This window comes from Natator depressus, chromosome 7 (genome assembly GCF_965152275.1).
Source record: "Natator depressus isolate rNatDep1 chromosome 7, rNatDep2.hap1, whole genome shotgun sequence".
In the NCBI taxonomy this organism is placed as follows: domain Eukaryota; kingdom Metazoa; phylum Chordata; order Testudines; family Cheloniidae; genus Natator; species Natator depressus.
The window spans coordinates 112298358-112311021 of NC_134240.1; the positions used below are offsets into that span (position 1 = coordinate 112298358).

General features: G+C 36.8%; 1 protein-coding gene across 1 annotated transcript in view; it reads right to left on the reverse strand.

The window, feature by feature from the left end:
• Positions 1-12664, reverse strand: part of NHLRC2 (NHL repeat containing 2) — a 54230-nt gene that overhangs the window by 12884 nt on the left and 28682 nt on the right. Inside the window, exons 6-8 of the mRNA XM_074959299.1 lie at positions 2380-2479; positions 1837-2068; positions 1257-1379 (exon numbers count right to left, since the gene is read on the reverse strand). Of these exons, the coding sequence (XP_074815400.1) occupies positions 1257-1379; positions 1837-2068; positions 2380-2479 (455 nt within the window). The remainder of the gene's footprint in view (positions 1-1256; positions 1380-1836; positions 2069-2379; positions 2480-12664) is intronic.

Consider the following 12664-nt stretch of genomic DNA (forward strand, 5'->3'; position numbering starts at 1 on the left):
ATTACTAAAAATTATAACCATAGACAAAGATTTTTTGATAAAAGTTTTCTGCTCTTGTATGTGAAGAAATAATTTTCTAATGTAATAAGAATTTTTAATGAGAATTGGATAATTTAATGAAAACTTTTTCCAAAATATAATCCGATGCAGCTGTTAAAAAAATCTAAGCCTTCTTCCAAAGACAATTCCTTTGTTTTATGTATCAAATGCTATAGCTTCAAAATTCTTCTAACAAGCATTCAATCACTTTAAATCTAAACATGAAGGCATTTTATACACTGGATGAAATCCTTGCCCTAGTGAAGTCAATGGCAAAACAGTTACTGACTTCACTAAGACCAGGATTTCACTCTCTATTCATAGAGTCTAACCCTTCTTGAAAGAGATTTAGGGTTAGCCTATAGTAGAAAAGGTTTGCTGGTATAGCTACACTGGCAAACCATCGTAGTACAGACACAGTTTATAGCATAAAAAGGTGCTCTTGACAATACAGTTTATAATGATTCCCTGAACAAAAAAAGCTATACAGACAAAAGCACTTTTATGCCAGTAAAATTCTGCCTACACTAGGATTTTGCCAGTATAGAAAAGTCAGGGTGGGGGAAGAGGTGGAGAATCACAACGCTAACCAACACAAAGTTGTGTAGACCTGGCCAGGGTAAATAATTTGTTTTAGTTGAATACATAATCTAATCAATGCGGAATTACAACACTCACAAAAATAGGGATATTAAACATCTACACGTCACAATCTTTATCTCACCTCATGACTGGCCCATCGATGAGCCAATGAGCATAACCACCAACCCTTCTATCTCTCAGAGATATAGGAGGCTAAACGGATGAGGGACATATCCTCTTTCCAAATTGCTCAAAGCTGAAAAGACCTCTGTTGGCTGTGACCAAGCATTCTGAATTACTCTGCTCTTGTTTCGCATCTTTTTGTGTTAATAAAACCAGCCCTGAGGAAAGGGCCTTGGACTGAACTGTTGTTTGGAGCTTTATTTTAGCTTCCCCGGCCAGTGTATCTGCCCATCAGTACACAAGTCTAGACACACAGTAAACCAGGTGACCAGATAAAAGTCCAAGATCAAAAACAAGGAAAAAAAAAAAAAGTATGTCATTTACTTCCTTATAATTCAATTTTATGTTACTGAACCATAGAGACATGCTTTTCTGATGCTACCTGACTCTGATGCTGGTGGTGAAATGAGTTACATAAATACTGTTTTGCATAATATATTATACCGACTTACCTTATGATTATAGGAATCTGCTACATAAAGCAGTTTCCTTTTCTTGTCCCAAGTTACTCCAAGGGGGTGCTGCAGCTTTGCATTTATCCCTGCTTCATCAACATCACCAAAGGCAAACAAATTCTAAAGGAGTGAATTAATTAAATTTGTACAATTAGTTGGTTATGCAATGTTGACATAAGGCAGTAGACAGTGCAAATCACTGTAATTAAATGGAAATTAACTGGCTAATTTTTAAAAAATGCACTCATGGGAAATGAAGCACTTAGGGGATTGGATATGGGTGTGGAGCCTTTGCATTCTAGGCCACCAGTCCAGCCCATTTCAATAGCAATCAAAAGTCACTGCCATACATGGTTATTCAGTGGATTTTGTGAATGAGTTGGTCAGTCCAGTTCTTGTTGACCAACAATCTGCATTACAAAACTCGTGTTGAGACACTAAACAGTGAAATTAAGAAATGAATGAGCCTGGAGACAGAACTACCCTCTTGCCCCTAAAAGTGGTTCCTCCAGATCAGGCTTGAGGAATATTGGTAGGGTGATGCTGGGAAGACTGAAGTTGCGTGTTAGTCTATTACCAATGGATCTCTCTCTCCTCCTACAAGATGTTTCACTGCTCCATCTTTCAGTGAGATTGTTCGCACAGTGCTGCTCTCACTGTCTGCTACAAAAATACAGTTCCAGGGTTCTTCAGAAGCCAGAGAAAGACCTGAAGGCTGGGCAAAGGCTGCCTTATGGGGGTATGCATTGTTTCGGTTCTCTTCATTCCCACTCCCCGCAAATCGAAGGCAGGTTCCTTTCTTTAAATCACTGAAGAAAAAACAAGTGCCCAGGTTCAAAGACAAGTCTGAAATAGTTCAGATAGAATTCTTATATAGTTTCTGTTTGGTAAATATAAGTTACCAAAATAATGGTATTTGAACGGCTTTTATTTTAATTTGTATTTCACCTTGGTTTATAATTAATACTTAAATGATTTAGCATAATGCAAAGTAAAACAATATTTAATTATATGTATGTATAAGTATTTTCCAAGAGGATAAGTCTCCTTGAAGTTTAAAGGCTCTTGCTCATCAAAAGCTAAATAGCTGTTTCTAATATCTATCATTATAGTGGCGTACCTTCCTTTTGGGAGTTTTCCGCATTCCAACATGAGAGCCCAGACTTGGTGAGTACCTGCCATGGCTATCCATAGAACATCATCTTCATGGGTCCCTGAAACTTTATCAAATATGAGTATAAATATCGTAGAATGGACCTCGGGCAACATTTGCAAAAAGGAATTACCTCGGTCATGAAAAAAAAGTGAATTACTTTCAGTTACTTAGCCATTATTCTTCTGTAGCTTTACTAGGGGAGAAAAAGTTGTACCTTTTAATCTTTGTTGAAGATACCACTTCTACTAGGAAATGCAGTCAGCAGTCATTCTGATAGTGGATATACATTTTACTCAGTGTCCCAACAATGATATTGAATAACGATATCTACAGCACAGGCCCAACAAAGAAAACAACAGAACACCACTAGCTATCACCTTCAGCCCCCAACTAAAACCTCTCCAATGCATCATCAAGGATCTACAACCTATCCTGAAGGATGACCCATCACTCTCACAGATCTTGGGAGACAGGCCAGTCCTTGCTTACAGACAGCCCCCCAACCTGAAGCAAATAGTCACCAGCAACCACACTCAGATTACCATTGTACATGTCCTAAGTGAACTAAACATTTAAGTGAGCATCTGAAGAACAACTGGGACAACACCATAAAGAATTATATGAACGAGAAAAAAAGCAAGGTTAAAAAAAATTAGGTGTTGAAGTTATGGATTTCAGATGTATTCTTGCAACAAGAGAGAGAGTGGTGATTACAAGATTACAGGATGATGTTTGGGAATGATGAGTATGCAAAGATGCTCTACCAAAATCAGAATGTGGGGTAGGATTTTTAAAAGCACTCAGGATTTCAAAAGCTCCCACAGATTTCAGTGACAGCAGTTAGGCCAACACTGACAGCTTATGAAAATCCAGCCTAGAAAGACTAATTCTAATATTGTTCAAATACAGGCATTTCTATTCAATGAAAATTAAACATTGAAAGATGGTGTAAAGATAATAAAATCTAAATATTCTTTTCAAATTACGTGCCTGTAGAACCCACTAAATGCGTTGCAGAGAAACCAAGTATCAGTATTTATTTTAAGTTTTATTAAATATATGAAATATTGGTATAGAGAAATGTCCCTCTCTTCCCAAAGAATGGAGACAGAAGAACTATGAAAAATACTCAACAACTGTAGTCATGCAAGTCAAGTAGTTCTTTCTAGGACAACTATTAGATCAACAACAACAACAAAAAAGAAACAGATATGGCAACAGACCAAATGTTTGGATTATGAGAAACAGGAAAAGATCTCTAATCTCAAAATTATCACAGAAAAGCAAAACTATTAACATCTGTCGTAGCATATCTGTGGGTATTTTTAAAAGTAAGTCACTTAGTTTGTTATACAGTGCTCTGATAGACATATTACAAAAGTTTATTCTTCTTACATGAACGACAGAAAGTGCTCTACTTTGAAGAAGCAGCAATTTAGAAAAAAAACAGCAAAACCAGGAGAATACATAGAAAGAAGACACCGACAAAAGCAGGGAGGAAACCAAATGCTGAACTAGACTTTACTCTCACTGCAGTTAATGTGATAATACCAAGTACTCCTTATAATCCTTGTATGGTGAGGATTTATTTATTTTCAAAGGCTTTATTATAAAATAATTATCCAATAAAAAGAACAAAGTAATTCTTTTACGTTTACACAATTAAACACTACATTCCAATCTATCTTGGAAGGTTTTTTTAAATCCAATGTAGTTTCTCCTTATTTGGGAATGCAGAGTTTTATCTCTAGGCTGCTTGCAGTATCAAAGCAGAAGTTTTTCTTGTTACTATGATATAGTTGTATTATAAAGATTCACTCACAAATTATAGCTTTTGATGCATTATTTCATGTGACAGCATTGTTTTGCAAAATAAGAAAATTATACCGACATCGTTTCAAATTGCACTTTTCCCCAAGCAGATCTCCACTTTACTTCTGGAGTTTCTGGGATCCCCTATTTTCCTCTCTTCTATATCCTTACTGTTAAGGGTCTATGGCCCTGATCTTGCAAACATTCATGAACATACTTAATAGTAGCACATGCTTAAGGTTGACTAAATCACAAAGTAAAGTTAAACACATGCATAAGTGATTGCTGGATTGGGGCCTGTGCCATAACCACAATTTTTTCAGCAAGGAGGACTGGAAAGGATTTACTTTATAACTAGTCAGTAACAATCTCTGTCAGAAAGGATCACATTCCCAGGATTACAGCAAATTTCCAGCCTCCACTGTCCTGGGACTGCATGCCTACTTCCAGTCTGGAGATAAAGAGGCTGGGAATCAAAGCCATGTCTCTTGGACGGCAGCACTAACATTTCCTAACTAGACTGAAGATTGCAAATATTTTTCCCATCTACTAATTTTATCTTTTTTTGAAAAAAATAGGGTAGAAATCTGTCAGTACACACATCCCTTGCCAACATATAAGAGGCAAGAAAGAATAACTTTCATGCAGCAGACCACACTCATGTTTAAGTATATGTACATAGGCAAAATGGGTGAAATCATGGCCCAGTCACTGGGAGTTTGGCAGTTAAATTCAATAGGGCCAGGATTTCACCCAATACCTACAAATTAGTGGATTATCTCACTGAAGAAAAAAAAATAGTCCTTAGATCATTCCCTCAGCCTGATTCAAATCCAGAGAGAGTAAATCCAAGAAAGATGGCCATAGCTTGAGTCTGTACCATTACGAGTAGGTGGGGATTTTGTCCTTTTTGATTTTTTCTTCCCAGTATTTTAGGGAGTTAAAATTCCTGTGCATGTAAAAATCATGTACATGCTGTTTTATCTGGCAAAAAACATGTGCGTGTGTGAAACAGCACAGTTCTTGGAGTGTTCTTTGTAAGTTCACTGCAGTTGCAGAAAGAGCACAAAGCCTTGCTGCATGTGCAAAATACAATTCCTTTTCTTAAATTTCATGGCAAAGTATGTTTACCCATCTCCACAGGTGCACAGGGCCCGCTGGAGGAAAAAAAAAATTAAGACAAATCCTTGACTTGATGAACTTTCAATCAAAGTTAGACATAAAACAGCAAGGAATGTCAAACAAAGGCTGCAGAAGAGACCAGAGAGGATGAAGATTACAACAGGAACAAATAATGCAATATTAATTTTCACCAAATCTTTACCAGCATAACCAAAGTGTATTAAAAAACAAAACAGAAACCTAACCCTGCTTCCTAAAATAGAAAGCTAACACTGCTTCCTAAAACATGGAAAAGGTAAAGAGCAGAATCCTTGATAAAGCCCACTATGAAAATCAATATGCAGATCTAGATTAACACTTCAGTGCTCTGATATTTACAGTGATGGGTACTATAGAAAAATCAAAGATAGACAGCTAAGCATGCTTACATATCTTGTTTTGATAAAATATTAAAATATATTAAAAGTATTGAGCAGCAATAATGGTAATTTGCCCTTAAACTAGATAACATTCCAAAGAACTTTTAACATTGAATTAGAACAACAGAAGACAACTTAAAAATCTCTTTAGGAGTTGTCAAGCATGTTTATTTTTGGCAGCTATGCATCTGGCATTCACAGTACAGAAAAAAATTCAGAACTTCAAACAGTGCTTAGGAATCTAATTCACAATACATTTATTAATGCCCACTGTTTAGGTTTTTTAATCACAGTCTTAATCATATTAACAGAACAAAGTTACTGACTGTGGAAAACAGAACATGCAATCACCATTGCATGTAGAAATATCATAATATTTTACAAAGTACATTGTAAATTTGCAGATTGGGAAATACTAAATTTGCCTTCTGTTACGTTGACAACTTTGCTAGAACCAATGTCTCATTTTACTATCAGAAAGGATCATAATCATCTGCTTTCTCCAAATTCAGAGAAGTCTAAATTATTAGACATTACAGCTGTTAAATTAAGTTTTATAAGTTTGTCACTGGAAATTCACCTTTACAGTTCATTACACTCTATGGAATGAAGTATTTCCTTGTTATTTCTGTTCAAAAGATCTTTTTCTAGTAAAAGGCAGTTTTTGTAATATTAAAAACACCCATTTTTTTCTTGTAACATATTTCTATTATGTACATTTAAATTATTAATGGAATATAAGGCTTTTAATAATCCCTTAAACACCAATCTTATCCCCTAAACACCACTTTTTTGGCTTGATAAAGGACAGTAAATAGAAGTCAATAGCTTAAATTGATTGCTGTGTAGTTGTTACGAAGTATGCCAGAGTAGCTGACTACTTGACCACACAAAACTATATCAACTCTTTGCCAAGTCTCTCCTCGATTAGTTTCCCTTCAGATGCCTAAATGGAAAAACACTACCAATTTAGGAATTATTACACTTGCCGGATAGGGGAGGAGAACCCAGGATACAACTTGTTTAGGACATGTGAAAGTTCCCATTATATCTATTTATTCTTTCCTTCTGTGAGTTTTGTAAGCAAGGCTGAAGACAGCTGTTCCATACATTCAGATAATACGTACAAGGAAATCACACACTATGAAATCTTTCCAAAATAGTGAAAAATTTCCTGGCTACTCCACTTGTGCATGGCATGACGTTTTGCTGTGACTTTTTTATATCACATTTCTCAAAAGACCTTTTCTCTTTAAGTACTTTTGATATGGGAAATAAAATCCCAGTGTCACCTTCCACTCATTTGTCGAGCCCTGTCCTCACTATTGAGCAATTTTTAATTTTGTTCTCCAAAGTATTTGAAAGAAAGACCCTTAAGTTTTCCTTTACAAATACATATCTGGGTATTTTGGGATCTCATTCACAAATACATCTGTAGCCCCTACTGTTTACATTCCAATTATATTTCTATTACAAGATCTTCTGTAAATTAAAATACACATTGTGTAATGAGGTCACGAGAAATGTGCGTTTAGAGAGCCTAAAATAGTCAAACTCTGTGATAACAAAGAGCCAAAGTTCAAAGCTTTTTCTGTGCCTTGATGGTCTGAGAAATCAAAGAGCACCTGTTAAATGGTATTCAGTTGTTATCAACTTGCGGAATTATGGATGAATCATCAGGAATAATTCAGAAAAATTATAGTATGCAATTTTTGTAAATAAGCTGTTAACAGAAACATGGAAAAATCTTACATTCCTTTGCCTTTTAAAGGTTATAGAATTTGTACTTCTTTAATAAAATACTGCAGTTTCATTTAAATTTGATCCACATAAAACTTACAGCGGTTTGAAGAAAGTACAAACTTCCAGGTAGTTTACTGAAAGTGTGGTCAATACTCGGCGTTTCTATAAATAGATGCAAATCATGTAGTTCAAGACTGGATTTTGGAATATAAAACACACAGCTATGTCACTAAGCATGGGTCACAGTTCTGTTCCTTCCAGTAAGAATGCAGCTATCAAGAACATTTCGCACTTAGATCAACTGTGCATTTAAGTATCACTTGCTTTCAACAGCCACTGAATAAAAATAGAAGAGAGTTTCAAAATTAATAATACATTTTTAAAGGCATACCCCTCCATATGAAAAAATGGGGTGAAATCCTATTCCATTTAACTCAATGGAAGTTTTGTCATTGACTTCAATGGGGCCAGGATTTAACCCATGAGGTTCACTCAAGAATTATAAAGCAGACTAAGACAACATTTCAATGGGCACTGCAATGAAATCAGAGATAAAAAACAGGATTTTATCAACAGTTAATTTAATCATTTGCCTTGTCTTCATAAATTCCCTACCTTAAAAAGATATATTTGTTTCAGTTTTCTTATGGTGGCTCAGCAGTCACTTAAACTCTGCCTCAGTTTTTGCCAACTGTAAAATGGGTATACAAAAAGCTAACTAACCTCATAGGGATGTTGTGAGGCCTGATAAACAGGACACTGAGATCCTTGATGAAATGTGCTCCAAGTATTTTCCATGACCATTTTTGTACAATGCACCTTCCTTCCAGGCCCTGCATAAATCCATCAAGTACTGATCTTTACACACAGACCGTATCGATGATCCTAGAATAATACCCATTAGTGTATCCATTTCAATCCATTTTGATTGTCTGATTGTTTGAATGGTTTGTCCCTCTAAATAAAAATTCTGCAGTGTTTTCTAGGATGACCAGACCATCTACTACACAGCTTTTCACACTAGAATTTAGAAGTCTGCTTCTTGATATATTGCAAAACAACAGCAAGCACATGGAATTTAAACAAATTTCAGAACAAAATTTTGTGAAATGCTTTACTCAAAAACCTAAGGCAAAAATCTATGAGCCATATATTTGATATAAGACACCTTTCCTGAATTATCAAGCCACAATTCCACAGTAAGGGCCTGATCCAAAGCCCATCACCTGGAATCCAAACACTATGAAATGTTATAACTAACACAACCATATACTTCATACCTTTGAAGATGAACATTTTGAAATAGAACTGACCACTAATTGATCTAATGTTGTAAGAGCACCAGTGATATACCAATACAAACAATATGTTTTTTAAACCAATACAAAAGATTTGAAATTGTTTCTGTTCTCCAGTGAAACACACAGGCAATTAAAAAAAACTTAGTATAGAAGTCTTTTAAAATACTAATACGTGCTATAAATTACTTTATAGAGAAGGATTAATCTCTTAAGACAACAGACTGATATGGAAAAGATGTAACCTTTTTCTTTGAGACTTTGAAAAAGGTCAGCACAAGTAGTTTTATATTGTAAGTGTCTAGTATAATATATACAGAGCTTAAGCATTTAAGACCCTTTTTGCCTGCCTTCCATACCCTGAATATCATGGCTTTTGGCATAGAAAGGGAGAATCACAACTGTCTCCTGTTTAAAACCCTATGAAATCTGTATACATATATGCTCTGAAAAAAAATCTCCTGGTGCATCTGGGGCATAGTTAAGTTTTGTACATCCTACTAAGAAAGGAGCGAGCATGCAGGAAAGTGAAAATGTGTGCTATAGGTATTCTCCATTCCATACACTATGCCAGTTAGTAACACAAGTCAAATGAAACAATTCATGTATCATCAACCTTGATTTGCTCATGTGTAACCCCCAGCTTGCCCGGAGACACTTGCTGCATATGCAAATTAGAGACTGTACAATCCTGTTGGCATTTGGACATGCACAGAAGTGACTTTTGAAAATCCAGTCCTTTATTTCATCCATCCAAATCCACAACACAGACATTAAAACATCAATCCCCAATGCACTATGAATATCAGTTCTACTTATCTGAACATAGCACACTGAAAATCAACAGGACAGCTGAATCTCTGCCTGGAAATGGAACCTTTACTTTCTTGGGCCAGGATATTGAATACTTCCTACAAAATTGTATTTTATATAGCATTACTTTTTAATATTTTCTGAACACCATATAAGATAAATCTGAATGTCCTTTACATAGATACATTAGTATAAGTGATAGGACTGTAATGCAACCTAGCATCTAAACATAAAAATATACTCTAAATCAGGGGTCAGCAACCTATGGCACACGTGCCAAAGGCGGCATGCAAGATGATTCTGAGTGGCACTCACACTGCCTGGGTCCCGGACACTGACCTGCGGCTCTGCAGCCGCCCCCAGCTGTGGCCCACTGCCCCCAGCCTGGGGCAGTGAGGGGTGCAGACAGGGGAAGAGGGGGCGCAGCTCAGCACCCCCATCTTAAAAATTGTTCCAGCGCCACTCTACTGGGATATTTTAAAGTCCTGATTTGCTGCTTACATCACTATCACGTCACGTGGAACTGCACATTGCATTTGACGTCGTGCATGCTGTCTGTCGCGATTTTTCCCCCCACTATAAGTTGAGGGGTACATTTGACAAAATGTCAGCTCCTAAGAAAACAAAGTTAGATGTCCATTAATTTCACTTCACAGCAACATTTGGTGGCTAAGTTGTGGCAAGGTTTTGGTGCACTTTGTAAACTGTTTTGATGCAATCAAGGCCTTTTTGTTGGAAAAAGGACAAAACTACCCCGAACTGGATGATGACAAATGGCTGTGTAAGCTCATGTTTCTAACTGACATCATCGCTCACCTAAACGAACTCAACCTCAGTCTCCAGGGTGCAGGGAAAATGGTTCCGGATCTTTATGAAACCTGGAAGGCATTTGTTGTAAAACTCACAGTTTTTTCTCAGGATATTCGAACTTCGACTTTCTGCTACTTCCAACACATAAAAGAGCTATCGACACATTGCACTGTCAGTGTCGATGAGATTGGAATGTACATGCAAGAACTGGAATCAGAATTTTCTGACAGATTTCAAGATTTCCAGCGATTTGGCCCAATGCTTTCTTTTCTAATTAAACCTGAAAAGTTCAACGAAAGCGACTTGGATTTGTCTGTATTTCAGTGAATGGGTGGTGAAGACTTCAAAAGGCAGCTCATTCAGTTAAAAAGCTCAGAATTGTGGGCAACGAAGTTTGGAGATTTGCAGAGTGCACTTAAAGCTACCGAGAGAGATCATGGGGCCTCTATTCTGACCTGCTGGACATCCCTGCCAGTGAAATTTAACTGTTTGAAGAAAACTGCATTTGCAATGCTTTCAGCATTTGGATCCACATACCTGTGTGAACAGGTATTTTCACACATGAAATCTGTCCTCTGTCTCTCTCGGAGCCGGTTAACAACTGATCACTCAGAAGCCCGTGTGCAGCTTAAACTATCCAAATACGTGCCAGATATTGGAAAACTCAGCAAGGAAAAGCAAGGGCAAGGATCGCACTAAACCAGGGGTCGGCAACCTTTCAGAAGTGGTGTTCCAAGTCTTCATTTATTCACTCTAACTTAAGGTTTCGTGTTCCAGTAATACATTTTAACATTTTTAGAAGGTCCCTCTCTATAATATATAACTAAACTATTGTTGTATGTAAAGTAAATAAGGTTTTTAAAAGGTTTAAGAAGCTTCATTTTTTCACTCTAGTTTAAGGTTTCACGTGCAGGTAATACATTTTAACGTTTTCAGAAGGTCTCTTTCTATGAGTCTATAATATATAACTAAACTATTGTTACTGTATTACTGGCATGCAAAACCTTAAGTTAGAGTGAATAAATGAAGACTTGGCACACTTCTTCTGAAAGGTTGCCGACCCCTGCTCTAAATTATCAAAATATCCTGCCAACTCTAAATTGTTGGATATCAGTCATTAAGAACTGAAGTCATACAAATGGCACTGATTAAGGGGGACTGGAAATGGAATGCAGACCATAGTCTTTGGATCTTGGCACAAATCTGGCCCAGGCTGGTGATGGATAAAAATTATTAGGAGCTGAAAGGCTGTTCAATAGCCTCCATTAAGCACAATGAGAATACGTATCTAAAAACATCAGAATTGGTACTCAATGGCTTCAACAGAGACACCAAAAGACCAGATGGGCCTAAAAAGAACTACTCATTCACAAACAGAGATGGACCTTGAGGTCAGGGTTGAGGCAGAATGTCAGGAAAGCAGGCCCTAGTGATGTCCCTGCTGTGTCTGTTCTGTAGCTAGCTAGAAGATTTCAGTCTCCAGGGCTGTCTAGTTGGCCCTAGAGAAGCACTAAACATTTTTTTAAAAGGTAAACAAATAAAAAAGAGAGTATTGATCTAAGTCTAGTAGACACGCACATAAATGGACAACTGATTGCTAGGACCCAATTCAGTATGAAAAATCCTCACAAGTTCTGAGGTAAGAGCATTTACAAAAACTGGCATACATAAAAATCTGGCAACTGCATCAAGAATCAATATGTCATGAAGCTAAATACCATTGTAGACCTGATTCTCTGCTGCCTTTCATTATGTGCAGTCATTTATATTTGTGAAATGTGAAAGTAAAACGCTATCAAATCAGAAGGAGAAAGGCAGTGGAAAACCAGGCACTACATTTTTAATGTGTCAGATGCCTAGGCTGTTATCCACAATTTCTATTCTTGTCTCTCACAAAGAGCCCATCAGTTAATGCGTCATTTAACAATCAATGCTATCTTTAAAAAACAAAAAACAAACAGATTTTTTTGGCACCTGATAGAAATAGAGGCCAGCACCATGAAATAAATTATAAGCAAAATATACACTTGCCTATTGGATACTTCAAACTACTCCACTAAGTAGCTTAAGTTACACGCTGCACAGTTCAAAGCTGTGCGTATCTGTTTGTCCAAGTTCAGGGTGTCGCATGGTCCCAAGGGTCCCACAAAAGACCATATTCATATAACCAAGGCAATTGGCTACTCATTACATCATGTTCCAGAAATAAAGCAGAATGGCATAACCAGTCAG